The 27,943-nt window shown below is 37.7% G+C and overlaps 2 protein-coding genes across 8 annotated transcripts; both read right to left on the reverse strand.

Moving 5' to 3' along the window:
• Window positions 1-1,449: 1,449 nt before the first annotated feature.
• Window positions 1,450-18,239, reverse strand: LOC308680664 (uncharacterized protein). Of its 4 annotated transcripts, none has more exons than XM_081348912.1 (12): window positions 17,190-17,452; window positions 14,645-14,986; window positions 9,416-9,463; window positions 8,946-8,981; window positions 8,098-8,217; window positions 7,741-7,959; window positions 7,448-7,486; window positions 4,494-4,571; window positions 4,276-4,368; window positions 4,059-4,178; window positions 3,126-3,216; window positions 1,450-3,016 (listed from the first exon to the last, which is right to left on the reverse strand). In XM_081348912.1, the coding sequence occupies exons 1-11, from the start codon at window positions 17,232-17,234 to the stop codon at window positions 3,136-3,138; spliced, it is 1,221 nt and encodes a 406-aa protein (XP_081205038.1). In that variant the 5' UTR covers window positions 17,235-17,452; the 3' UTR covers window positions 1,450-3,016; window positions 3,126-3,135. The 4 variants fall into 4 exon arrangements, with proteins under 4 accessions (XP_081205038.1, XP_081205037.1, XP_081205036.1 ...); XM_081348909.1 differs by adding an exon at window positions 3,330-3,374 and having other exon boundaries at window positions 2,667-3,016; window positions 7,741-8,217; window positions 17,190-17,459; XM_081348911.1 differs by having other exon boundaries at window positions 7,741-8,217; window positions 17,190-18,239.
• Window positions 18,240-19,572: 1,333 nt separating this feature from the next.
• LOC308680666 (Rieske domain-containing protein-like) lies at window positions 19,573-27,429 on the reverse strand. 4 transcript variants are annotated; one of them, XR_014028935.1, is made up of 6 exons: window positions 26,848-27,414; window positions 26,507-26,718; window positions 25,997-26,031; window positions 25,588-25,894; window positions 24,971-25,063; window positions 19,573-20,093 (listed from the first exon to the last, which is right to left on the reverse strand). XR_014028935.1 is itself a non-coding variant. In XM_081348919.1 (4 exons), exons 2-4 carry the CDS (start codon window positions 26,667-26,669, stop codon window positions 25,613-25,615), a joined length of 480 nt encoding a protein of 159 aa, XP_081205045.1. In that variant the 5' UTR covers window positions 26,670-26,718; window positions 26,848-27,429; the 3' UTR covers window positions 25,097-25,612. The 4 variants fall into 4 exon arrangements, 2 of the variants coding, with proteins under 2 accessions (XP_081205045.1, XP_081205044.1); XR_014028936.1 differs by having other exon boundaries at window positions 27,068-27,329; XM_081348919.1 differs by lacking the exons at window positions 19,573-20,093; window positions 24,971-25,063 and having other exon boundaries at window positions 25,097-25,894; window positions 26,848-27,429.
• Between the last annotated feature and the right edge of the window lie 514 nt (window positions 27,430-27,943).

Below are 27,943 nucleotides of genomic sequence, written 5' to 3' on the forward strand. Positions count from 1 at the left end.
AGTGCCAAACAAATTTTTGTTTCATAATAAAATAGAAGAAATCCATTTTAAAAAATATTCACCGTTATTACCCTTGTAATAAATATCTAAGTAAATTTTACAGTAATATTTCCCCACTATGCTCTTTTTGCCAAGAGGAGGAAGAATCTATTTTACACTTATTTTACTTATGTTCTTATACTAAACAATTTTGGCTTCAAATTTCAGCTTCCATATTTCTTGCATTTCATCAGTTATGTAATATTTCTGTCAGTAAAGTTATTTTTCACTCTGATGTCTCTGAAAATAAAAAGCTAGATGATATATTAAACTTGTTCTGTATGATGGGAAAATACCACATCCACAAAGCAAGATACCTTAAATTCAAACCTAGTTGCAAAATTTTTGCTTATGATTTAGTTATTATTGTCTTCACTTCAAAAAATCCCCTCCAATAAAAAAGCTTTGAAAACATCCTGTATTATAGAACAAGTTTTATGTAAATTGTAATTGTATTTTATTTACTGTTATTATTTACTTTCATTTTCTCTGTATCCCCACATGTTCATGTTCATTGTTTTGTGTTATTTCCATTGTATTGATTTATATTGTAATGCAATAAAAAAAAAAAAAACATCTTGTACAACCCTGGTAGCTAGGCAACGATAAACAAACTGAAAGACCGCGATTCCTGATTTCGCTTTCGTTCAAAACAAAGACTATGGAAATTAAACATCACTTTTCCATCAAAAAACGTGTTGTAAAAAACATAACTTATTAGATTTAAGACCTAGGTTCGCTAGCTAGTTCTGTGCCTGCCTGTGTGCGCGCTGACCCTGGTCGACGAGAACCCGCATTAGAGATGTGACGCAGGACGTAACCCCGCCCCCCGGGCGAGACTCTTCCTCGCGGTGCAATTAGAGAACTGAGATGTCCTTCAAGATGGCTGAGCTCGATCTGTTCCCGGGTCATAGGATGGAGGACGGAGGAGCGAGGAGACGAGGAGGGATATTGAGAAGCACCCCGGGCCGTCTGCTCTCTTATCGCTCTCGCGGTACTTTGATGTCATTCACCGATCGGTATGTGCAGCGCCGGTTCAAGTCGAACAAGCCTTTTAGTAGATACAGAATTGATTAGTTCACGTTTCGAGTCATCGGGTGCTTCTCAATATCCCTCCTCGTCTCCTCTCTCCTCCGTCCTCCATCCTATGACCCGGAAACCGATCGAGCACAGCCATCTTGAAGGACATCTCAATTCTCTAATTGCACCGCGAGGAGTCGAGGATTGAGGAGTCAGGAGGCTTCCTGAGGAGTCGTGAGCGAGGATACACAGGTGCATCCTATGCGGAAGAGTTTTATCGACTAAAACGTGACGCACGTATAAGATCTCCTCCCCCTTCACATCGGCCACAATAATTTTGATTTATACTTTACTTTTGCAGTTTATATAAACCACACACCTCACATATTTCAACAGGGTATCTTTCTTTATTATTATTTATTATGAATTTCTTAAATAAACAAATTTCAACAACATGAGGGCAGATCCTCTGAGCGCTGCTGATGACGCGACGAAGTGACGCTCGAGTGATCAAGGATTCCAATGTATACAAAAAGCTTTCATTCGATCCCTCTGTCCTCGCGTCTTTTCCTTGCAGCCTTCCCTCGCATCCTACAGGGGGCGGAGCTGAGACGCGAGGAAAGGAAGCGAGGAGAGGAAACGAGGATGCACAAATAAGAATTGAGAAGCACCCATCGACTTCAGGTTCGAGTCATTCGTTCATCACGTGATAGCCCATAGGCTGAGCTATTTAGTCAGTACCAGATACAGAATTGATTAGTTCATCTTTTGAGTCTTCAGGTTCGAGTCGTTCGTTCATCAACGTGACGAAAGAACGAAAGACTCAGACCAGAAGACTCAAGAGGTGAACATTTCTCTTTCCGGTACTGACAGCATAGTATGGGACTGACAGGAAGAACGAAAGACTCGGAGTCGAACCCGAACCCGAAGACTCGAGATGAATCATTTCGATTTCCTGTACAGAACCCATAGGATGTTACGCATTCGCAGTCAACACAAAATGAACGAATCACTCTCAGAGACAACTCGGTAGTCCAGAGTCATATTAAAGATTCGTTCAAAATGAACGTTCATGACCTATTCATCACTAGCGGGAACGGGAATTGCTGCTGCTCCAATCCATACTCTGGAATTAACCATAATTGTCTCCATGAAGAATTATAATACTGCTAACTTTCCACCAAAATGTCCCCCTTGTTTTTGCTGGTGTTTTTGTTTAACAATTAAATAATTATTATAATTTGAGTTTTTCTTTAATAATTACATGAATTCTATTTACATTTCAAACATTTACCATGAAATAAAGGCGATTGAGTGGATTTTCACTTCAAACGACAGTTGGGAAAAGTTTACCATGGGCCCTCTTGCACATCATTGTCATTACTCTTATAAATGGGCAGTTTTTATTAATTTACCTTAATTTACCTTAATTGGATAATGTGTCTTTAAAATGTATTGCCATGATAGACAAACTAAAGTGCATCCCCAGTAGCTCAAGGGTTATTTTGCTTCACTTTATGTCAAGATTTTGCATCCCATACAGTTTCAATAGGTGCATGACATATTTAATCTGTATTTTCATACTAAATGCATACAACAATTATTTTCAAACTCCCTTTATTTGTCATTTGGATAAGGCACATGTGAATGGTTGAGGGGGCACAGAAGATGTGGTGATGGTATAGTATGAAATTGTGCTCTATTGAGGAAGCACTCCATTCCAAATCGCTTTATCAAATTAAACAAATACAACTAGTATTCATTCTCCATTACAAAATAATCCAAGTAGAAACATAGAAATTTGCAACACCCCTTCATTTTACTTTACTAAGTATGCAAATTTACTGTACATGCATATGGAAACTGAAGAATATTAGAAGCTCGGAAAAACTCCACCAGCGAAGAACAGCCACACAACCTTAAGGCACTTTGCAATGTTTCATGATGTTTCAGCCAACTGTAAAACAAAGACAACAGATGTTTTATTGTTCCCTTGGCTCATGAACCTTATTTCATTTGTTCATGTTTAAATTGATTCAAATTATTTAAGAGCTTCTCATCCTCACCATAGGCATTTTAACCTTCAATTGCAACTTCAGTAGCTCCCAGACATCCATTGATGGCTTCCACAGACAGGCTACCAGTCACTGCCAAGTCCTATGTAAATAAGAAACAACATTAAATAAAACAAATACTATAGTATGTATTGGTGTAGTGGTGGTAACATAGTATTTTAAACAACAAAAAGATAACTACTGAGAGAAGAATACCTTTATGGTTTCAGTTTCTACTTGTGCCATGAATTCATCTTGAGCCTGAAATGTATATATATATATATATATATATATATATATATACACAGTATACAGTATATTGAATTTTATAGTCAGAGAACACTAAAATACAAAAAGCTTCAAATTATGTTTATCAGCAATTTAGAGTGATTGCATACAATAATGTCCTTTGAGCTCATTAGGAAAATTCTCTCCCCTAATATTCAGGTCTTTTTTCTTCAACTTGTTTTTAAATTTTCATCCTCAAATTATGCACACTAACATTCAAATGTTTGGGGCCAGTAAATGTTTTTTTTTTTTTAAAGAAATTAATAGTTTTATTCAGCAAGGATACGTTAAATTGATTGAAAACGACAGTAAAGAAGTTTATAATGTTACAGAAGATTCCTATTTCAAATAAATGCTGTACTTTTGAACTTTCTATTAATTAAAGAATCCTTAAACTAAAAATATCAGGGGTTCCCCAAAATTATTAAGCAGCACAACCACTTTCAACATTGCTATTAGCTAATAACAACTTTCATGATTTGTTTCATGATCACCAAATCAGCATATTAGAATGATTTTTATTTTATAATTTTTATAATATTTCACAATATTTCTGTTTTAAAAAAATTCTTACAGATCCCAAACTTATTATATATATATTTGTGTGTGTTTGTGTGTGTGTAGTCATGTTAACCATTTTAAAAGTTAAAAGCTCACTTGTATAATCTCCTTTGCTACAGGCACAGGCAGAGGCTCAGGAGCAGGAGCAGGAGCAGGAATCGTTTCAGCCAGTGTCTCTGATGGAACCTCAGGGGCATCTGTTGTTGTTTCAGGAATCTATGGGAAAAGGCCATATTTTCTATTTAGATCCATCCAAGTAGGTAATAGAATTTAACGCCTGATGTGCACGTTGTAGGTGTGTCCAACTGCTCACCTGTTCCTCTGTAACAGTTGTGGCAACAGCTACGACTGTCTCGTTCACAACAAATTCTTCAGCGATGGGGTCACTAGTGGACTCGACCGAAGGCTTCAGCATGTGAAAACCCGAGGGCAAAAGACCATGTTTAAAATTAAACTTCAATCTAAAAGGATTTTGAGCAGAAATGCTTGAGATGATCCCACAAAAGGAGTTAATAAAAAGTAGTTTTATACCGTAGGTTCCTCCAATGGGAGTGTGTGCTGCTGCTCAGGCTCTGGTTCCACTAAAGCTTCTGTAGGTACTGCAGCTTCCTAATGAAAGGAATGCAAGTTATTGTTTATGCCCCTTGGCATGCATTGCAAATGTTATTGAAGTGCAATGTTCTTGAAGTGAATTCTTCACCACTACAAAGGAACATTTTACTTTATGGATAGTTAAAAAATCTGGCATTTTTAATCATCATGTTACTTGTTCCAAAGCTATATGAAAGACTTTCTTCTGCAGAACAGAAAATAAGATATTTTGAAAAATGTTTCAGAAGAATGTTCTGAGGAATGCTTTTTGTCCATACATGTCAATGTGGTCCAAAACAACATAGGCCCCTTTGACTTTCACTGTATAGACAAAAACACCGAGCCACAGAAGAGAGAATTCCACAGAAGAGAGAGTTATACAGTACAGGTATGACTTTCTTGTTTCAAAGTAAGATATTTTGAAGAATGTTTTAGCTGTTTTTGTCCCTAGAGTGAAAGTCGGTTGGGGCCAAAACAACATTGAGCCCCTCTGACTTTTATTATGCAGACACAAACACTGAGATACATCTGTGTTTGTGTTCCATAGAAGAAAGAAAGCCCTACACTGCAAAAAAAAAAAAAAAAACCCACTTCCTCAGTGTTTTTGTCGTATTTTCCAGTATAAATATCAATGTCAGAAAAATAAACTTAATTCAAAGGTAAAACCATTATTTTTCTGACCCCATTGGCAGATATTTTTTCTTGTTTTGAGCAAAAACTCACTTAATTTTGATACGTTTGATATAGAAAATAACATTGGGTGTCATTTTGCTTCTTAAGTTAACGCATCTTGATTTAAGAATGTTTAAGGCCCATTCACGCCAAAAACGATTATACAACCATAATGATAACTTTATTAGAGTCCAAACCAATAAATGATAATTCTCGTTTTATTCCAAGCACGCGCTGCAGGTTTGACGTCTGCTGCTTTAAATGCCAAAGTTCTCTTAAGTGGAATGGATTCTGATTGGCTTTCGATGTTGTTATCATTCATCGGCTGAAAAAAATATCAATCTGAAAGTGATTCCAACGATATCTTTTCTCTGTGCCGTTATCGTTATAGTTGTGGTGTGGACTCTGCTATTCTTTTATATGTAGATTTTTTTTTTACAACTATATCTTTATCATTATAGTTATCGTCCTTGGTGTGAACGGGCCTTTAGATATTTGTACTGGAAAACAAGACAAAAATACTAAGAAGTCTAGTGTACAGTAGGGCTGCATGATTAATCGCAATGAAACCGCACACGATTTGGCAAAGGCTGCGATTATTTTATGCACAGCTTGTCAGTGCAGCACGGCTGATCGGTAGTACTGAATACTGACCATGTACCATTTATTCTATGCCTCCTGTTTGTCATCAAAGGCCCACTGAAGTGCCTTGGAACGCGCAGCTTTGTATGATGTGTTGACGTAATTTCCACTGAAACAGGAAGCTGAGGTGGGACATATTGAATGGCTCCTCCCCCTTTTCACATAGCCAGTAGCGTTTAGTTTACCTCACAGACATCAAGTCGTACTTGACAGCACCATGGAAGCGAATCTGAGCGCTGAAGATACGCTGGATTCAATAGTAGAGGTGTGAATAAATTCTAGCCATTTCATTCTTAACCAATGTACAGTTTATAAACGTAATAAAACTCGATAGTTTGAGCAACCGAACACACATCTCCAACCCATTTTGCCCTGTGACGTGTCAACGGTTGATTTGGCCAAGTGGTATTTATAGCATAGGGGGTGGGACGCTTTAGATTCTAGAGAGCATTTGATTGGACAGAAGTTGTGATGAGAAGCTGAAGTCCGCTAGCCTGACTACGTCAGACTTCCTACTTCCGCTCAATTTCATTTCGCTTCTGTAGTCAGTCTGAGATAGCAGCCTATCTTTCAGTTTTCCAGCGGCCTTCGGACGGCCGGGCCAATCAACGAACTGAGGGCGGGCTGAGAGCCGTGATGTAGATGCTGATTGTACCGTGGATGCATAGATTTACTTCACATAATCTGCAAAAGTCGTTCACAGCCATGTTTACTCCGGTATTTCGCTCGATGGTTTTGTTTTCGCATCATACATGTGTTTACATTGGAAGTTAGATGCGGCTGAGCATGCGCATAACACACGCCATAACCAAACGTCATGTGATTGGCTTACGGGTAACCAATGATTTTAAACTTCAGACAAGCGCCCCCCCCGCGAGAAAGAAAACACTTTTCAATTGTGCCATGCCAGACTCTGTCTACAAAGCAAAGCAAAGTAGCAGAGTTTAGTATTACCAGGCTAGAAGTCCGCAGAGATGTCATAAAAATCTGAGATCCATTTTAGCAGAAATGAGAGACTGTAAGTTTTGAACGCTTATATCTCCTAAATGCGAATTTTGTCATTGTTTTGGAACACACCAGCTTGTTCATAACCTTAAGGCTAACATATTCATACTAAAAGCTAAAAAACTTACATTTTGATTTCAGGGGGCCTTTAAAGCCTTGCCTTGCCTGAATTCAGTGTGAAGTATTGCCAGTTTTCACACTGCATTACCAAGCGTTTTCATTGCCTGCTGTTTTGATTCTCGTTCCATTACCTTTGTGCCTGTTTTGTGGATTATTGTTCTGTTTTGTTTGCCTGGTTGGACTGTTCCACACGTAACTGGACTTTTGCCTGCCTCGGTGACTATTCCGCTCTGTCTCACTGTTTGGATTTACATTTACGTTTATTCATTTTGCAGACACTTTAATCCATACTGTGGATTTGTCTTTGTTTAATAAACTTCCCGTAAATGGATTCTGAAACCGCCCCTGCTTCTGGTTCCTCACAGTTAACAATGACAGAATGTTCAATATTTTTGGCCGAACTATTCCCAAAAATGCAGAAAAAAAAAATAAAAAATCAAATAAAATGAACTTACCACTGGAAACTCTTCTGGTTCAGGCTCTACATGTACATCCTGTAGGAAAGGAGGAGAAATCATATTTAAAAAATGCTATTTGCTAGCACTAGTTAGTTTAGTGTGCCTGAAAAACATGGACCGAACTGTCCAAGGGAATTAAAAAAAGAATGGGAAGAGTGAGGCTCATGTCATGCCCAATTATCCAAACAAGTGCACAGAACTGACAAGACAAAGTCACCTGTTGTGCATGCAAATTAACTCATGCAAAGAGTCCATTGCAATGTGCCAAGAAGATGTATTGTGTCAGGCACCTCCGTGACTTCTGCGAGTCTGTGGACTTCAGCAGGCTCAGTTTCAACAGTTATGGCTTCAGCTTCGATGGCAGGCTCTCCCACGACCCCGACAACATGCCCGTCGACTTCCACTGCGACGTCGGCAACAGGCTCAACTTCGGTTACAACTGTTTCTGTCACAGTTTCAACTGCAGCAACAGTTTCAGCTGTAGTCACCGTCTCCTCTGGCACTGGCACCTCTACCACAGGATCCTTAGCTGGCACTGGCACCTCTACCACAGGATCCTTAGCTGGCACTGGCACTGGCACCTCTACCACAGGATCCTTAGCTGGCACTGGCACCTCTACCACAGGATCCTTAGCTGGCACTGGCACCTCTACCACAGGATCCTTAGCTGGCACTGGCACATCTACCACAGGATCCTCAGCAGGAAGCTCAGCTTCAACTTCACGCTCGGTGTCAACCGTCTCGACAAGTTGAGCTAAAACATGCGTCTGTACCAGAACATCATATAAAGACAAGAAAACACAAGTACAAACAAGCACAATGGTCACACGTTTACAATTCCTGCACTTTAAATATTACAATACATCAAGGTTTTACACAACCATTAAAAAGTAGTTTTTAAAAGAAGTCTCTTATGTTCAATAAAGCCGCATTTATTTAATAAAACCCCCCTGTAAAAACAGTAATATTGTGAAATATTAAGATTTAAACTGACTGTTTTTATAGGCCTATTTTTTAACATGCAATTTATTCCTGTGATCCTTCAGAAATAATTCGCTAATTTGGTGCTTAAGAAACATTTCTTATTATTGTTTATTTTATTTGAAATAGATTTTTTGTAACAATCTAAAAGTCTTTACTGTCTCTTTTGATCAATTTAAAACATTGTTGCTGAATAAAAGTATTAATTTATTAAAATAAAAATCTTACTGAACCCAAACTTTTGAACGGCAGTGTAAGATAATTTGTTGAACACAACAGAAATGTATTTAGCATAGCACTTACAATCTTTGAAGCATTTAATAACATTTAGTTAATAAAGGAACATTTTAAAATTGCTTTGTGGTAGTCACAAAAATATAGTATGAAACCAACAAAGAATGATTATCATTGCACACACACACACACACACACACACACACACACACACACACACACACACACACACACACACACACACACACACACACACACACACACACACACATATACATACCTCTGTGGCTACAGGTGTAGTGTCCTCAAACTGGATCTGTGAATAGCGTGTTTTGAAAAGGTCATAGTAAAAAAAAAGAAAGAAAAGGAAGAACAGATTACTTTAGTAAATTCCTTTAATACTTCATTCAAAAATGTCATTTAAAGTTCTAACCCAATACAAAGCCTCATTTATATCTGCATTCTATATGCATGGATATTTGTGTAAAGCTAGTGTCTTAGTAATAAAAAAAAAAAAAAAAAAAAAAAAAAAAAAAGATGTGGCTAAGTTTTCTTTACACCTCATAAAGCAAAGTTATGAGAAAAAGCACATAAATGCACCCTGAAAGGTAAGGTGTGGCGCTGGAGGCCTAATAATTAGGAAAAACACCTTTACCAGCCCATTAGTGCGAGTGGCCAAAGGCAAAGGTGTTGATAGATATACAGTGGTTGAATTTCTGAGGACTGATGGGATATAGCATATTACCATACCTCAGTTTCTGCAGGGCTGGACACTGGCTCAACTATAGATGATATGGTCTGAAAAAGACAGCAATCACAAAATGTAAAGCTCCACATCACACTAAAGATTAATTGTGTTACAATTGTCTGCAATAAAGTATCTTAAACTATATTATAATACTTAATAATGAAGATAATAATACTTGCGATGTCAGTTCCACCACTCCAACAAGACTCTCTAACCAAAAAGTGACACTACCATATGGTGAGAAACGGGGATAATTTACAATTCTATATGTTAATTATGCATGTTTATTGCAGAGAAAAGTGTGTACAACATATGTGAGTACAACATATGCCGTGTTGTTGAAATATTGAGTAAGGTTTAATATTGATGTGCTCTACATACACAGTGCTCCATGTGATTCAACAAAATCTTCCAGGGCAAATTTAAGAAACAAAGTGTGCCAGACTATTCTCCCACTGTTTTGATTTGAAATGTATGCAACTGTACAGTGCATGTTTCTATGGAAGTCATGTTTAGTAAATCATAATTATGACATAATAAGTCTAAATAATGAAGTAAAAGGCATTTTTATGACATTCAATTTTAATCTCATATATTAAGTAGTCAATACTCATATACTAAGTAGTCATATTTATGACATTAACCCTTAAACACATACCTGGACGTCATTCACTACTCTCCTCCTCATTTTTTAAAGTTAGACATCAACCTTCTTAGTATTCCTCAATCAATTAATTATAAACAATATATAAAAAAAACAATGTTTACTCATTCTTTGTGTTACCTGGACAGAATTTCACGTTTATTTGTCAGCAAAAATCTGCCGGCTCGGGTGACGCAAAACTCCAGGGCTTTCGTGAAAAACTTCTGAATTATACTTCCGCATTTTTGAATCCCTGCCCACAAACAGTCGGTTCATCAACAAAGGGTTGTTAACAGAACAGTTTTTGTAAGGGTAAGTTTATCACTGAAAACTGTATTGTACTTTGTCAACTCTTTAAACAGCATTATGGAACACTATGGCAATAGTTTCTTTCTTGTATGCGACAGCGTTTTCTTTCAGGGGGTTGGGCGGAACAGACAGATCGGCAGTTTTTTTCAGTTTTTTTCCCCTCCATTTTGGCATAAAACTCTGTTCATAGTCATCCAGTTTAAAATGTTGACTACAAACACTTAGGTTTTTCAGATTTTCTGTCGTGCCGCTCTTTCCTTTTTTACGATTCTTTGCAGCCTTTAGCCACTGCCTACAACGTGCTGGATCCTTCACTGGAAAGTAACCCGCTAAATGTTTACTCTTTGAATTCTTGCAACCAGGTACAAGTCGACAGACACCATTATGACTAAAGTTTGCTAAGGAGTATTTTCTACAAAAGCAAGGCGGTATTTGACTCTGGTAAGCATGTCCATAACAGACTGGTGGGAGTGGCCTTAGAAAGCAACATGCCCAGTGCTTTATGGATGTTGAAGTTTTTCTACCTATTTGGCAAAAGGGAAGACTTTGCCTTTTTTCACTGCCTTTTTTCTCTAGTCAGGTAGCACTGATTTTTTTAAATATTTTTTTTAATCGATTTTCTAAGCCTTAAGCCTTTTCTAAGTCTCATTGAAAGCTCATTTTGCCAGTGGTGAAGTACCTCTTTAAGGTTGTAATGAGATAGAATTGAAGAACAATGAGCAAAAATGGATGAAAATTAATGCAGTTGTGCAAATCTTTCAATGCCATCACAAACATTTAAGTCACAAAAAGTGTTCTATATAGTTTCATTTATTACATATACATTGTATTATTTCATATAAACAATTTTTGAGATATAAATGTATATTAATTTATATATATAAAGCACAGTGTATTAATGAAAACTACATAAAAACTTCTTAACTGAAATGGAAATAAAAGCTACTAAATGCATAACTAAATTAGCCTAGAAATCTAGACGCACCCTAGCGGCAGCAAAATGTATTTCGCAGCCAGGTGGGTCTAGCAACTCTCAATAGACCTTCTAGCTGCAAAAACCTAAATTGGGTCAGGCCAATCATGTCGTGTATAGAGTAGGTGGGGGTGGGCTTAACATATGACGACAGAGTTGCGACGGCTGCCACTTGAAAACAAAGAATGACGGCTGCTGCTGGAGAACAACGGTCTTTCGAATCGGATTTGGCTACGACTCTGGAGGACTTGGAGTTAAGTTTTTCTTTAAAAAAAAAGGGCAAAGAACAGCACTTAAGTCATTCTTAAAAAAAGGAAGATGTGTACGTCGTTTTTCCGGCCAGATATGGCAAAAGTTGAATCTATCAACTAAGCTCCGCTGTTGGGAAAACACTCTGGTTGGTTGAAGCGCTGTCCTATTGCATGCAGAGGGAATTTGAAAGACAGCCGTTTATCCCGCCCCTCGGATTAAACCGCGTCTATGGTGAGTTTCCAGACCTAACATCTTGATGTAGGTCTGGCTTGCCAGGCTATAACTAAATGCAAGTGAATAATGTATTTTTGTTTAGTTTCATGCATAAAATATGCATAAAAATAAGCATGAAAATGCCACTAGACAGCAATAACACCAGACTCAGCTGAGAATGTGTTACGATATTAACTCTGGCAGCCCTAAAAATACTAGAAAACTATGAAAATTAAAATTAAAACTAAATTAAACTCAAAACTATAATAACCATAGGAAAGTATTACAAAATTATGTTTAATGTATGCTCACATCACAGATTCTCCATCTGCACCATGACATTTAACTTAAAAGTATTGTGTAAACCACACAAAGACTTACACAGTAACACATACAACTGTTGTCACAAAGATTGTTGTTAAAAAAGACAAAGGAGATTCTGTTGGCCACCATGCCTCCTCAGAGCTGACCATGTGTGCACGTGGTTATAAATGAGCCCTCAGTCAGAAATCTGTTTCACGTTCTCTTTCGTCAACAGATTAAATAACAATTAAACAAAACGATGCCAATTATTAATAACTAAAAAATTGCTTTTACAGTTTTTTTTTATTAATTTTACTAGGCAATCCCAACACTCAACAATTTTTCAACAAATAAGAAAAACGTGCCACAACCCCTCATTAGCATGCACGACTAGGCCATGTACCCGACCTAAGCACATTCCTCGACTGCACCCACCTATGTGCATTCAGAAAAACTCACATAAAATATTTAAGCTCCTCCTCCACAATGTCTAACACACAAGAGAAAGAAAGCTAGAAGGGGGAGGGGGGCGGGGGGGGGGGGGGGGGGTTGACACAGACAGTACAAAATGTTCTTTCTCCCTCAGCTAAACCCCTTCAACAAGCCTCCATCCATTGAGGTGGGAGCTCACCTGCGTTTCCACAGAGACATCCAGCAAGTCAAAGGGCTCCCGAGGGCCTCGAAGCCAACTGAGAATGAGCCCCATGGCGACACAGACCTGACACTCCAGTAAAAACTCAGACCTTAACCTGACACTCACTGCAAGGGTATGTGTCTTTCTCACTCGCCCTGCCCCTGTGCCACTCTCAGTGTGTGGATGTCCAACCCAAGCACTTGTGATGTCTGTGAAGGGAGAGGAGAGGCTGAAGCAGAGCTCACAGGAAAAGAAGGGTGGGCTTTAAGGGCTTGGCTTCTCTTCAAAAAACAGGGGGGAGGGTGAGGCGCAGGAGGTTGAGGAGTGACTATATATTAAAGTTTTGTTTGGGGAGAGTGTCAGCTTGCATATTTGTACATGTATGCATGCACAATAATATCAGAAAACAGACATCTGCTGATGTCACACTTCGCACATGAGCCATCACAGATGCAACATAGAAAGTAGAGACATGTTAAGCAGAACTTGCTTAACTTATAAGTAAACATGTTGAAAATGCATTTTAAAAGAATGTATTTAATATATAAAACATATATTAATATAATGCATTTAATTTATAAAATAATATACTTTTAAATATTTATATTTTACAATACAGGCTTTTCTAAAGCAACATATAATAATGGAACAGCATACTGAACCGACAAAAAAGGACTTACTGTATAGAAAATCTAACTGAGTAAAGATGATTTAAGCAGTTTATAGCTACATTTGCAGTTTGGGTTCGGTTAGATTAGACTTCTATTTGAAAATAAATGTGGTTCCACTCCTCAGGTAAATTGGATTTCATGAGCATCAAGTTTTTAATATTGCTCAGTGGCACTCTCCCAATAACACTTTTTTTCATTTATGGCCATTATCAAAGAAAATATGCAATGTAGTGCTAAAATCTCTTTATTTAAGAGGTGCAGCTCTGTTTATGCAGCAGAAAATCTGTCAGTGTAAAAGTGCAAGCCTGTTAGCAGTTGCAGTCACTTCAGTAAATGTTGTCCATTGTCTGTTGTTAATAATGTAGCAATGATGCACAACTCAAACAGAAGTCACATTTTTAAACCAAGCAGCTTTCTGTTGGTCAAAGAGGAAAAATTAATATGACCAACTTGAAACGGTTGCAAAATCTAGATGGGGAAATATTTGCCCCCACGTGAAATTCCTGATTGAGTGGATTCCCTATGGAAACGACTGGATTTTAGTCAAGAAAATTTGCCGAACAACGGTAAACATGACCTTTACCTAATTGTTGGGCTTGGTACAAAAACTTTATTATCATTCTACTCAGCACAATTACTTTCCGGGGTTTCATTGGTTGAATCGTGTTCCCTTGTCCTCTTCGGTTAAAAGAGCCCCCCTCAACTGTGCCCAGGACAAAAGGTCTAGTTGTCCCCCTTATCGGCAGCCCTGCTCACATACAGCAGAGTCTCTACAGACACAGTACGTGTGGATATCTAATCTCAAATATTCAACACAGGCCACCAGTTAAAATCCTACTGAACCAACTGGTGTTCATTGACAAGAAGTTTAAATACTGTTCCTAAAAAGGAAGCAGGATTCAGAAAAGCTTATGATCTCATTTTCAATAAAACAGCAGTTTGGAACAGTCTGCTGTGGCTCCAGGCATGCTGTACACTATGTTTACTTACTAAAATATCCCCCCCCCCCCCCCATTGCATACGTAACCACACCTCCATCTTCCATCCAGGCTGTAAGAAGCCATTACTGTCAGGCCCATACCTTAATATCGGTCACAACAGTAACATCTGCATGATGAATTACATACTCCTTGAGTCCACTGTAATGATTGCTAATTCCCACAAATTTCTCTGTGCACTTAATAATTAACAAATATAATTAACCTCAAAAAAGCCGGTTCACATTCACATTACCTCTGATACTGGAACGGTGATACTTTCATCTTCCTCAATAACAGCTGGCTCTTCTGCAGGGGGTTCCACTAGGCTTTGTCCTAGGTCCTCTGCAGCTTTTACCACTTCGTCTTTAACAGCATCCGTTACTGGGACCTCCAACACAGCCGGTTCTGCAGGAGGAACTTCAGTGGGAACATCAACTGGAGCGATCACTGCCAGGGAAATTGGAACCGAAACAGGACTCTCTGAAGTTTTAGCAACTGGAACCCTTGCAGGAACTGGGGCAGAGACAGCACACACTCCTGGGGTTCCCTTTCCAGAGGAGGCATATTGTTCCTCCAGGGCCCTTCTCTGGGCCTGCTGCTCAAAACAAATGAAGTAATGAGAAATAGTTGAGATTTGAAATCAGAACCTATTTATTTTTATCTTTAGTTCAGTTGAGCACATAATGGTATTAGACAGGGTTTAACGACTTCCCTGAGAGCTTACATAAGTTAACAAAAGTTGGCTGTGTAATGGCAAAAAATGGCTGAATCCAATTGATTCTGACATGACTAGTCAAGCGAGCTGAAAGAGTCAGCACCCCTCGGAGCTCTGGATGGGGCTAAACAGAACAGACAAAAATGCTAATCACATCATAATGGAACCATAATCGCATTATAATCACACTCACAGCTTCATTATCCAAAAGCAGGGGCTGGCCAGTGCGGTTTACATAGGCCTCAAAAGAATTTAAGCACCCATTGTGCACGTATGGGGTGTACAGTTGCCAGCACAGTTAAGGCCAAATTATGCAACCATGTGTGAAGATCAGCATCAGCACTGACAAAGCCAAATCAGGCAAAACTTGGGCCCAAGTTCATGAAACAGGCCAGCATAACAGAATAAACAGTCTGGCGTTTGGGGGAACAGAGGAAAAAAGCACATTTTAGGTTGTTCATTCTAACGCAAAGAGAAAAAAACCTGAAAGATGCATTTGCATGAGCCTACAGCTGCAAAAATTGAGTTAATTGGCTCTGGCAGCTGACTTTAAAAAGACGTTTCTTCTGTTTTGAAGTGCTGGCAAGCAACAAACAGAGTGTTGGAATGTGCTCACCCCCCAGTACTCACCATTTCTTATTTGACTGCATGATTAGAGACAGTGAAATGTGCCCTGTTTAGGACCAGCTGTATCCAGCTGGGGGGGGGGGGGGCTTAACAGCTAGAGAGATAATAGATACCCCTCTATTTCTGTACTTGTGTGAAAGGCAGTTCTGTTGATATGACTGCAACTTTTGGGACAGCAACTGAGCATTAATCGGTTACATGTTCAGCTAAGCAGAATGAAAAGGGTGAGATTTTAATCTTTTTCAAACAAAGAGTTCAGTGTTCAGATGCACAAACTGTGTGTATTTCATTATGACACTGGTCACAGAGGATAAATATGTCTTAGAGTGGTGAGGCATGGTCAATATTGTGCAACATTCCTTTGCAATGACAGAATGTAAACTAAATCACCTTTTAAAAATACACTTATTAAAAATCAATGGATTTATAACGGGACAGTTAAAAACAAAACCGATCGGTGCCAAAAAATAAATAAATAAATAAAAAATTCTGGTGGTCTCTGGACTAACTGTCTTTGTAGGAATGTGCCTTCAACCGTGTTTGGAATCAGACTGGCCCAAGGGATATGCCAAAATCAACAAAGTCCTTATAAGTTTTTGGGGGTGGGGTCAAAAGGCATGATTTGGTTTGTTGCGCAGAACAAAGAAAAAAGGACCACAAAACAAACCAATAACACTCTATATGTGAAACAGATATTAATTATGATTCTGGTATTATTATTATCAGGCAAAGTGTAGAAGGGGCAATACAATCTGAAAATTATCATTCTAATACACAATCCAAGCAACATTTATTCAGGACAATATGTTTATACGTACACCTGTTAGTGCAGTTATCCCTAAAGTAGACCAATTTTTTTTTTAAATCACACTTAAAATATTTGCATAACTATCTATCTATCTATCTATCTATCTATCTATCTATCTATCTATCTATCTATCTATCTATCTATCTATCTATCTATCTATCTATTATTAGAGATAGTACAAAGTGGGATGTGAGCAATTCGGCTGCATCTCTACTGGTTCCTATATGGGACACACCCCCTACGATAAAATATACCCCCCCCCCCCCCTCGATGTGTTGCATTTATCGATAGATCAAATTAATCAACTAAAAGTAAATTAATGTCAGAAAAAATAAAATAAAAATCTAAATCAACTAATTCTTCATATGGACATGAACCAATGGTCTGAGAACAGAAAATGATAAACCTATGGCGTCATCTTACTAAATGTAACTCCTCTAGTAGGCAACGATAGTAATAATACGCTAAATAAACAACATAATTGGAGAAACTCTAAAAATGAATTATGTTTATTTAAAAACAATTTAAAGCCCAAGTAAAGCTGGCAGATCAAACTAGAAACTAGGCAGGGATCAGTTTGGACGATATAAAAATAACATCATATTGCTTGCAGGACTCTGAATAAAGTGTGAAAGTAAATGTACTCACCACTCTTCTCATTCGGCGTTTGTTCTTCTTTCTCTTGCTAGGCATGTTGACTATAGCCTAGAATATAGCCTACTGTATGAAAGAATATAAAGTGTATTTGTTCGGTGAGGCGACGAGCGGATCCGTCGCCACTGTTGCAGTCAGATAACAGCAGTCAGAATGACAATATGGTTCTATTTAAAGGCGCGTTGTTTTTTTCATCTCTGTCTGCCTATAGGGGGAAGTCCACGCACCTACACATCAGTCTTCATGATCATCATGCCATGAAGTGGGCAGACCCCACAGTTCTTTGCAAGGTTGCATAACATTTTTTTGCAACTCCGATTCGACAGCTTAAGTCACGTTTGAACGTTTCTCGGTTACACTTTATTTTTAGGTGTCCAGTTACAGTATAATAATACATGTTTTTAAGTACAAAGACAACATACATAACATTAGACATACGATTTTGATGTTGAATTAACTATTGTTTTATATAAAATTGTTATATAGTTTATATAGCATTTAATGCAATTACAAAAGAAGAAACTGTAATTAAATTACAGAAAAGGAGTAATTCCTTACTTTACTTTTCATTGGAAAAGTAATCAAATTACAGTAATTAATTACTCAGTAATACATTACACCCAACACTATTGCATGTAGGCTAATTAGCATTGCATAATTTATTATCATTATAGTAGTGTAATGTATAACAAGGACACTGTAAAATAGTGTTATACCCATTATTCCACTGTAAGGTTTGAAATATAGTAGGAAGGTCTGTGCTTTACTTACATTATTTAGGTATCAAGACTCCTCCACATTCCTACATTATTGTAACAATTGCATGTATTCAGCATGAATATAGTGTGAATATATGCAACTGACAATTTGTTTTTAATTAGGCCTATAAATACAAATACATGTGTACAATAAATAAGTTTAGCAAACAAGCGTGATTTAGATTCTGGTTTATCTACACATGAACATCTTTGATGGAGCCAATATACAAAGTTTCCAGTCTGGAATATACACACATTCCTGCTCTCTTTCGTCCAGCCACCACACACTCACACACATTCATACAAATACCCCTTGCAGAGAAAGCACGTGCCTGAAGAACTAGAGCTGAGCTGTGATAGGTTGAGTTACATAACTGGCAGACCTGGTAAAAGGAAAACAGAGCATCCATACATACTAACTGTATATGAAAGATTTCGTTTTATATATACTGTGTTGTAGATATACTCAACTGTAAAGCGATAAACATTTTATGCCAACTGTAACCTATTTTTTCTGACATGAATGACTAATAAGAAATGGTTGAAGTGATCTATCTTGTCAGTCATTTAAAGGGATAGTTCACCCAAAAATGTTTTTACTATCCCATGATTTACTCACCCTCAAGTCATCCCAGGTGTATATGGCATTCTTCTTTCAGACTCAATCGAAGTTATATAAAAAAATGTCCTGGCTCTTCAAAGCTTTATAATGGCAGTGAATGGCCGTTTCTGTTTTGTCCATCAAAGTGCATCTATCCATCATAAAAGTGCTCCACACTGCTCTGGGGGGTTAATAAAGGCCTTCTGAAGTGAAGCGATGCTTTTGTGTAAGAAAAATATCCATATTTAAAACCTTATCGACTAAAATAACTAGCTTCCGTCAGACAGCCACATCGATTTACGGTGAAAGAGTAACCCTTGACCTGACGCATGACGTATTGACGAACTCAGAAGCGCAGATAGAGCGAAACAAAACACCAGTCACAAATTAGAAGTCTAATACGACAATTTTTAAAGAGAAATGTCGGAGGAGCTTGATGCCCAGCCCTGTTTGTTTGAACAGCGAGAGGTGTCAAAGCTTACGATACTCCTTCATCTTAAGTCATATGTCTTTACTTCAGAAGGGCTTTATTTAACCCTCCAGAGCCATGTGGATTACTTTTATCATGGATGGATGCACTTTTATAGACTTCAAAACAGAAACGTCGATTCACTGCCATTGTAAATCTTGGAAGAGCCAGGACATTTTTTAATAAAACTCCGATTGTATTTGTCTGAAAGAAGAATGTCATTCGCCTAGGATGACTTTAGGGTGAGTAAATCATGGGCTAATTTTAATATCTGGGTCAACTATCCCTTTAAACTGTGTAGATGACCAACATGTTCATTTGAAAATAAAGACAGCCTGGTTTAGTGAGCTGAAAATTGAAATTTTGTCTTGAAACTTTGTTGGAATCTTTCATAAATACAGCTGGGAACTGAATGCCATTACTTGGGGCTTTATAGATCAAGACAGATAAGGATTCAGTCAAAGGTTAAAGACTTTACGTACTTTATACATTTGGGCCATGACAAAGAATATTTTGTTATATCGGTTTCATTTAAACATTGAAACAACATTTTAAAGCAAGATGGTTTATTTAAACAAGACTTTTTTCTTCTCTCTAAACACCCACAAAATTTGCAGTATCAAATCCAAAAAAAAAAAAAGGAAATAGCAAAGAATGTAAACAAAATCACTTCTGAACTATTAACAAATACTAGAATATTGCTTTCAAAATCATCACTTCTCAGGTTAATGAAAGCACACAATTTTATATCTCAACAATGAATTCAAACGCTCATCAAAAGATATTTAGAGCTGTATTTAGGGCATATGTTCTCATTTTAAGAAATGAAGTATCACATTCAATATCAATATATATTTTTTAATCTTTTGTGTTCATCTGTACCACTTACAGTATTGCCTTGCATGGTCATTTAGACATTTATAAACAGGTAATTTGTTATGGAAACCTGGTCTTCACAGCAAGCTTCTGCATGAGTGGCAGGAGTAAAAGTTTACAGTCATCCTTGAAGCCTTCGACCCCTGAAGAGTAAAGCCTTAATAGCAGCGGTGTCATTTTACATACGTTACCCCCTGAGGATTGAAGAAAAGTTTGTTTAAACTTGCAGTCTTTGGGTTAAACAAAAAAAGTATGCATTTATTTTAAGGTGTGTTTAAGTTGCTATACTCTTAATTTTCCAGGATGTTCTTAAAGCATGAACAAATTAAAAAATACTGAGTCCTATAATGTGCATCTATTCACTGGGTGAGATTTCCTTTCATCAAACCTGCTTAATAGAAAATAAATTACTTTCTGCTTTTTATCCTATTTTGTCATTTAACTACAGATCTTTTTTTGGTAAATGGTGTTGCTGTGGAATGTTATCTACGCTTAAGCACTCTGCCACCCCCAAGGCGAACTTAAACGGACAGTATGGAATTTTTCGTCACTAGGGATCACTAACCTATTTACAATAACAAAGGCGTAGATTGATGACGCAACATTTGCTAAGAATTTTGGATCTTGTCGTCAATGTCAAGCCGACCGATCTAATAATGTTTATGGATGACTGAATACATCAATGCTTTTATCATGACTGTGATATGAAGCAGTTCGGGATTGCTAAGAGACAGCTATCAGCTCCACACGCGACGCGAGTCCCGCGGATATAAAAGGAATATGGACATTTCATTCTACCGAACTACACGCAGAATTACTACTCACAGGTCAGTTTATTAGACAAATTAAACTTGTGAGGTAACGCAGCGCTGTTTCACTTGGTCTAACATTACACTATCCCACTAAACTGCATTTGAGTGTGTTGAAATGTATGTGTTAGTCTGTCTGTATGAGACTAGCAGTAAGCTAGATCAACATTAGAATAACATACAGATCATATTCTGACATTTTATCATTGTTGAACTATATAACATTGATTAGTTTTATGTAAATGTGCTCACCTGTTTAATAAAGTACATGTAGGAGCGGTCAAAGTCTTGGACGTGGAGGTCTCGTTTATATACTGTCTATGGGAGCTCTAGGCATCTCGAAAACACCACGCTGAAGGCCCGTACACACCAGGACGAATATCGGCGCGCGTTATTCGCCAGCGTTTTTCAACGCGTTTTTTGTGTTCACACCCACGCGATTTTCGCTGACGATGAGCCGAGTGAACATGCAAATTCATTCCCTGACATTAGATGGCGCTTAATACCACTCCATAACAGTTCTCTTTTATCAAGATTTTTGTAGTCGCTGTCGCGTTTGTCATAGTTCTTTATGTTCCGACACCAACGAGACCAGCAGCTCTACATTCATCTTGCCTTGCATCTTCCTCGTCTTATTTCTTCCCGGCAGTGTTTAGACGCTACTCGGCATATATCTTCTTCGCCGTTACGTATGTGTGCTCGGCAAGACCGTTTTGTGTTTGAGCGCCCCCAAGTTGTGTTTTACTGTAACTTCAGAAGCTCCAGACACGTGAGCAAAAGCGCCAATCTCATTGGTCGGATAGTTTTTGACGCGGCGCGTCAAACCAAAAAAACGAACCTGAGGCGTTTTTTAAAAAATTACGCTTTTACGCGTGGCGTTTTTCGCGTCGGTGTGCACACTCACATTGGCGCCCTTTGTTTAGTCACGAGGCGTTAAACGTCGGCGAATATCGCGCGCGAAATTCGTCCCGGTGTGAACAGGCCTTTAGTGTTGTGATCCCATGAGGTGAGAAAATTGCGCTAAAACACTCACAGAGTTTTTATTACTTGTTTATCCAAAGTCTGCTTGCCATGGTCCATAATGTTTGAACGAAACAACAACAGCGTGCAGATTGACATTGCGAACTACACATTTGTCCACGTCTGTCGCTTTGGTTACTAACAGACGGCTCTGGTTCATAGCTCTGGTTGCTATGGCAGCATGAGCAGAAACCAGGGACATCGCGGATATGACGCCCTTGACGGCGACAAAACGGAAATAAAGAAACGGGACGTGTCTTCGAATTAAATTACAAATTTCTCCTGGTTTGAAAGTTGTTACACAATTACGAACCCCTTTCTCTCATTCAAACACCCGCGTTCACATCACATCCATCATTGGTTCCTCATTTTTTCAAGTCACCTTTGACCCCCTGACTCACTGCACCTTTAGTTCACAAACTGTCATCACTAACCCTAACTCAGAATACAGCACTTACATTGAACCCCCACTAAGACCGCCCTTCTGTTCACAAATCTAAAAATATTAATTAAAGGGTAACTAAACCCCTGGTCAGAGCCTGACTCCACCCACTGTCAATATTTGAAAAATGCTAGAAAAGTGGGCAGACCCCAGCGGAGAGAGAGGGGACGAACCGTGAGCGGGGTGGGCGTGCACCTGAGACCTGCTGTCAGACTCTAGAATGGAGTTTGCTCACAGGTTCGTAAGACGACGTAAAGTACATGCATCTGATGAGTTTTATCAGAGCCCGTCATTCTCTGGTTTTATCAAGTTGATGTCAATAGCGCGCGCTCTCTATATAGGCATATTCATATTTTGCCGCTATGTGAAAAAATCCAGCAAAATGCGCCGACGCGTTTGTCGAGCCCAGAGGTATAACTTTAGCCTAACCATAAATTGTGATTAAATATGATCACTCACATCAAGACGCCGCTGCGGTGGTGGAGTCCTCGCAGGAGGAGCAGCGTTTGTCACTGCGTCGCTTTTCAGCGCGAGCTGTGTAGAGAAGCCCATTTCCACCTCTATTACGTTGGAGAAGCAATCCCGCGAAAATGCATGTTTCACACTCACGGTCTTCCAGGCCAAGTGCATGCAAACACTGGCGCCTATTTTCCAAGTCTGCTGGAAAGTTATGCAGTCCAGCAGTGCTGTTGCAACCAGCAACACTACACCTACGTACCCTCCTGACCACTGTACACAGATGAATCTACGCTAGCTCATACCAAGGGCGTGGTGAGCTCGTACCAGGGGCGTGGTAGAGCTGGAACCTGCTTACGTCACCTGCCACCTTTTACGTCACTTGCCACCGCAACATCCAATAGGAAAATTCAACTGCAGTAGCCACCGTTCAACCTTAAGAGGGCAGCACTCAGACGTTTTTACACCATATATTGTAAAATTAAAACACTTTATACCCAAATGTCAAAAAAGTTACTCGAATCAATGAACAGCACTAATAAAGCCTCATTCTTACAGATCATTAAATAAAAAAAGTTGGTTTAGGGTTTAGTTACCCTTTAAAGGTACTAAACAGAATCTAAGCAAGTACTGTTGATATTCTTTATTTAAATGTTACACTACGTATTTTGGCCCTCTAGTGGGTAAACAAAAACAAAACTGCATGCATTTTGCGAAATAACATTGTTTTGGTTGTGTTTCGGCTCTGTTGTGGATGAATATGGAAATTCAAGAATGATGTCATCTGGGCACAAGTGCAATATTTTATGCTGTTGTTGACTAATTGGGAACACAGGTATTTTTAAATTAAAGACGTTACAAAAGTTATCAAGACGATTCCCAGTCTTATATGGCCAAATGTTGCATTTTTTTAAATATCTGATATTCTGGCCAAAGAGAGAGAGATTAAACCCTTACGGAACAAAAATAAATATACTGCAAAATATAAGGTGATATATTACATTATACATTTCCATGGGGAAACTAGTGCATATATTTTTCAAAATACTGAAATATATGCATTGACCATATACATATACATATACATATCAAATATTTATAAATAAAATATTTATTATAAATGTATTCTTTATTGTGTATATATTGCACATACATGTTCCCATATAAATGTGAATGTATGTTCACACACATAGATATATACACACACACACACACATTCATGGAATGAGTTACAACAGTTTTCTAGTTCCCAGCATGCTTTGCTTCTCTCTTAAGGGAGAGGAATTGTTAAAAATTAAGTGTTATTTGATGTGTTTTGCTCAGTGTTAATATAGGGGGAGATCTGTTAGTGTTTAATGTTCTATTATTTTGGAATTTAAAAGGTTTTCTGGTATGTTTATGGTAAGTTTTTGGGGTTACCACTGTGCTGAAGAGTATAAAGCCTGTGATTCGGTTGACTTGGTTGAATATCATCACAACTGTAATTACTATATTTTAACAGTAATGGCTATGCACTCCTCAGCACAGTGATAGTCTCTTGGCTGAATACTTTAGTACATGCGGGTGTGCTTGTGCTTTCGTTTATTAGCTTGAAAATATGGAACATTAATAATGTAAATAATTATAAAATATATAAAAAATATATTACATTATATATTTCTCTCTATATGTATGTTTATAATGCATGAGTAAATATATCTGCAATATTATGTCACACATGCAGTACCATATCTGATCATATATACAATACATCTATATATTATGAAGTGTTATACTGAATATAAAATTACATGCATTATGATATAGGCTATTAGTAAATATATTGTCACATATTTTTCAATGTATAAAAAGCGGAAATTCCTTATGTAATATTCAATATATTGTAATATATTAACACAATATATTATTCTGTATATTTTCAAATATACTGTTATATAATTTTATATATTGATCATCCATTTATTGGGAAATATATTTTCTTTTCATAAGGGTATCTACAGGCGAGTGACGTATGTAAAATATAAACACTTGTAAAAGGCTTACCACAGTGAATCAGGGTGAGACTAAACACATTCTGAAAGAAGAATTGATGATGTCTTGACATTATCTAAATTTGGTTAATAACAAAAGTAACACGTGACTAAACAGTCATGAGCTGTATTTACTTTTATATTTACAGTTATGAGCTACAGTAAGTATATCTACTTTTCATTAACATTACTCCTAAAAATAATTGTTCTTTATTGGCATCTATGGTTCCAAGAAGAACCTTCAACATCCATGTAACCTTTCCATAAAAAAAAAAAAAGCTTCTTTAGATTATTCAACAATTCTTCACACATACCAGCGAAAATCCCCCTTTGGAAACTTTTTTAGGTGTCTGTTCCACTAAATGTCTTTTTCTGTCTGTGCATCTGTCACCAAACCAAAAGAAAATCTGAGAAATAAAAACCAGGAATTCCATGAGATTGCATACAAGTGATCTGATACAGTGATTTAATGACAATAATTTACAAAATGAATAAACAATTTTTTTTTTACATAATTTAAGCATTTATGAAAATTCTATCAAAACATAAATAAATAAACTGTCCATTACGCAAGAACACTTAAAAAGTGCTTGGAAAGCACCAGAGTGCATTGAAAAAACTCCCAGACCAGTTTTAAAAAGGACTTTAAGATCAGAGACAGAATCTGACACCCCTGCTGGAAAGACTGAAAAACTGAACTGTTAGCTGTGTTCTGGGACACTGTAACTAGTTTATAGTTGGTAGACTACCACACCAAGGTGGTCAAGCTGGTTTTTGAAACATGCTGAGTGCAGTAAACTTGAGCTAATGAACAGCATAGACCAGCTAGACCAGCTTAAAACAACTTAACTAAATTTTCCAGCAGTGATAGATGAAAACAGTCTCAGCTGAACACATTCAAAGCCTTCTGTTGATCAGAGCAGCCACTCACCCATCTCATGTCTCTTCCTGTGAGGTCAATTTGTTTTCTTCCGGCCTTCTTTCAAGATGGTGTCTCTATATTTCTCAGTTTGATAGTAATCAGAGTCAATGGCTCCTGGTGAGTTGTTTAAGGTGAGGAACATGTCTCCATTAGACTCCGTCACTGTGTGGATTCTTTGTTTAATGCCTTTAGAGCGCCAAGTTGGTTTCAGAGGCTTCACAGAAGGGTCCACAGCCTGATAGAGACCCTCACCCTCATCTAATGTAATTTTATACTTATGCCATGGGCACACTATGCATGGCCGTCCATCAAAGTCCTTCAGTGGCAAAAGAGAAAATTTAAAGTTGAAGCAGATTTGTAGCATACAGATATAAATAGGAAGAGAAATGGCCTGATGAAAGGCTTTACAACAACCCACCTCTATATCTCCTTCCTGAAGTGGACCTCCAGAGTCTGCAACAAAATAAAAGCATAATGGAAAGCATAAAAGCAGTGTAATGCAATGTCTGATAATGTCAAATATTAATGAGGGTGGGAGGACGCGCATGGCCTTCAATCTGTATAAATTCTGAGTAAATAAAAGAATTAAACACTATTTGAGTATGGTGAGGTTAAAGTAAAGAAAATGATATAGGATTGGGATAACATGTAGGGCGGGACTCGATTTTGTCCATCCTGAATTGATTGGATGGTTGTGGTTTGCTATTGCTGTGATCTCATGTGAGTGACAGGTTGTCCCGCCTTCATGCCAGTAAACACGTAGGCTAATCAAAGAAGACATGTCATAGCAAGAAGGAAGGGACGTTATTCTGATTAAAGTTTACAAGGGAACAAATGATGCCCTCCAACGATAAATCATTTAAGAAATATAGTCCCTAACAAACAATAATTGTCAAATTTGATTTCATGGTAGCATGCAGAAGCTTACGGTAGCAACGTGCATCAATAGCATAGAAGTCCCCCTGGTGGTACATCACTAGAACATCTCTTCCACCAACTGACTTCAGCACTCGTCTGGCTTGAATTATGTTTTCTTTCTTCCCTATAAAATAAGGTCTGGATGCAGCCGCCACCTCTTCATCAGAGCTCATGTTTTCCCCCCACACTTTTTCTGCTGCACTCTTCGACACATCGTCAGAACTGTACAAAAAAACACACAATAGTGCTATGTGATGAACAATCTTAAATTGCAATCTCTATTCAAGTGAAATAATTGAGTAAATAATGGCAGAACTGTCATTTCGGGGGTGAACTAGTACCAAAAATTACCGAGAATGTCCAGATCAGGATTCTTTCTCTGGCGCCATAAAGCATTATGGGGTTTTGCAAAGCCACAACTCATCATACATCAGGATTTCTTTTAAATCTATTATTTATTCATTGGTTCGTGCTTTGCATTGACACGTGACTCTGGAGATGCCCAGCTGGTTAAAAGTTGTAATTATGATTTCTACGAGGACGTAACGTAAGTTAAAATTACGGTACTTACGACGACATGGCGCAAATAACGTTTACTCTCTCCAGCGGCCCGATTGTTTACATTTAATGAGATCCTGTGGTAGTTTTAATATCAGTAAACTCTCCTTAATTTTGTCAAATGTGAAAAATCCAACATTATGCAGGTAAGTTAGCCAGATCACACATATTGTACGTAACTGTTTAAGCATCCAGAGACTCCAAACGAGTATTTAAAATTTAATCTCAACATGTGATAATCTACTTTGACATATGTCTCTATTTGTTGCTTGTATAATTTTCAAAATAAGCGATTTAGTAACTATTAACGAATGTGTAAAAGAGGAATCCACGAAACGAAACAGTGGATCATTTCCGGTCATATCCAGTTTTTGCGTTTCAAAATAAGAGTTTAGACCACATGAGAGTTTTTTTTTTTTCTCTCTAAACGAAGATCTTATATAGTCATTTAAATTATTTATGTAGAAGTTGACAACATTCTTTTGATCATAATGTTTTCAACAGGTTAAAATAATATACGATTTTTTTTAGGAGAAATTGTCTATCTTCGGCTCAATTTCTATATATATATATTAAACATTTTTAATATTAAAAAAGCCTTAACCAGTCATTTTCAAAGTACAAATTGTCTATAGGCTATAGTCTCAATTAATATGAGGTCATAAATGCTGCATAAGATTGGCATATACAATTTCAAATTGAGTAGCCTATAGTAGGCTATGTCACACCACAGGACATGTCATCTATCCATCTATGTATGACATGTCAAAACACCGAACAATATTAAACAAAATGTAACGCAAGACCTTTAGGGGGTGCTGTTGATACGCATTAAAATGCAACCTAGTTGGAGAAGTGACCATCTGTTATTATGTCCTGCGAAGTTCAA

This window comes from Scardinius erythrophthalmus (assembly GCF_964197995.2).
Source record: "Scardinius erythrophthalmus genome assembly, chromosome: 20".
Lineage (NCBI taxonomy): Eukaryota > Metazoa > Chordata > Actinopteri > Cypriniformes > Leuciscidae > Scardinius > Scardinius erythrophthalmus.

Bases quoted from the DNA above. Each gene is read 5' to 3' on its own strand.
- LOC308680664 (XM_081348909.1), bottom strand. From the start codon at position 17,234: ATGCCTAGCAAGAGAAAGAAGAACAAACGCCGAATGAGAAGAGTG. The intron at 9,464-14,644 runs GTAATGTGAATG...TGTCTTTTTCAG, and splicing joins TCACCGTTCCAGTATCAGAG to ACCATATCATCTATAGTTGA. The intron at 4,572-7,447 runs GTAAGTTCATTT...TCCTTTCATTAG, and splicing joins AACCAGAAGAGTTTCCAGTG to GAAGCTGCAGTACCTACAGA.
- LOC308680666 (XM_081348918.1), bottom strand. The intron at 26,032-26,506 runs GTAAGCTTCTGC...ATTTTGTTGCAG, and splicing joins TATTGATGCACGTTGCTACC to ACTCTGGAGGTCCACTTCAG. The intron at 25,895-25,996 runs GTGGGTTGTTGT...TTGCCACTGAAG, and splicing joins TTCAGGAAGGAGATATAGAG to GACTTTGATGGACGGCCATG.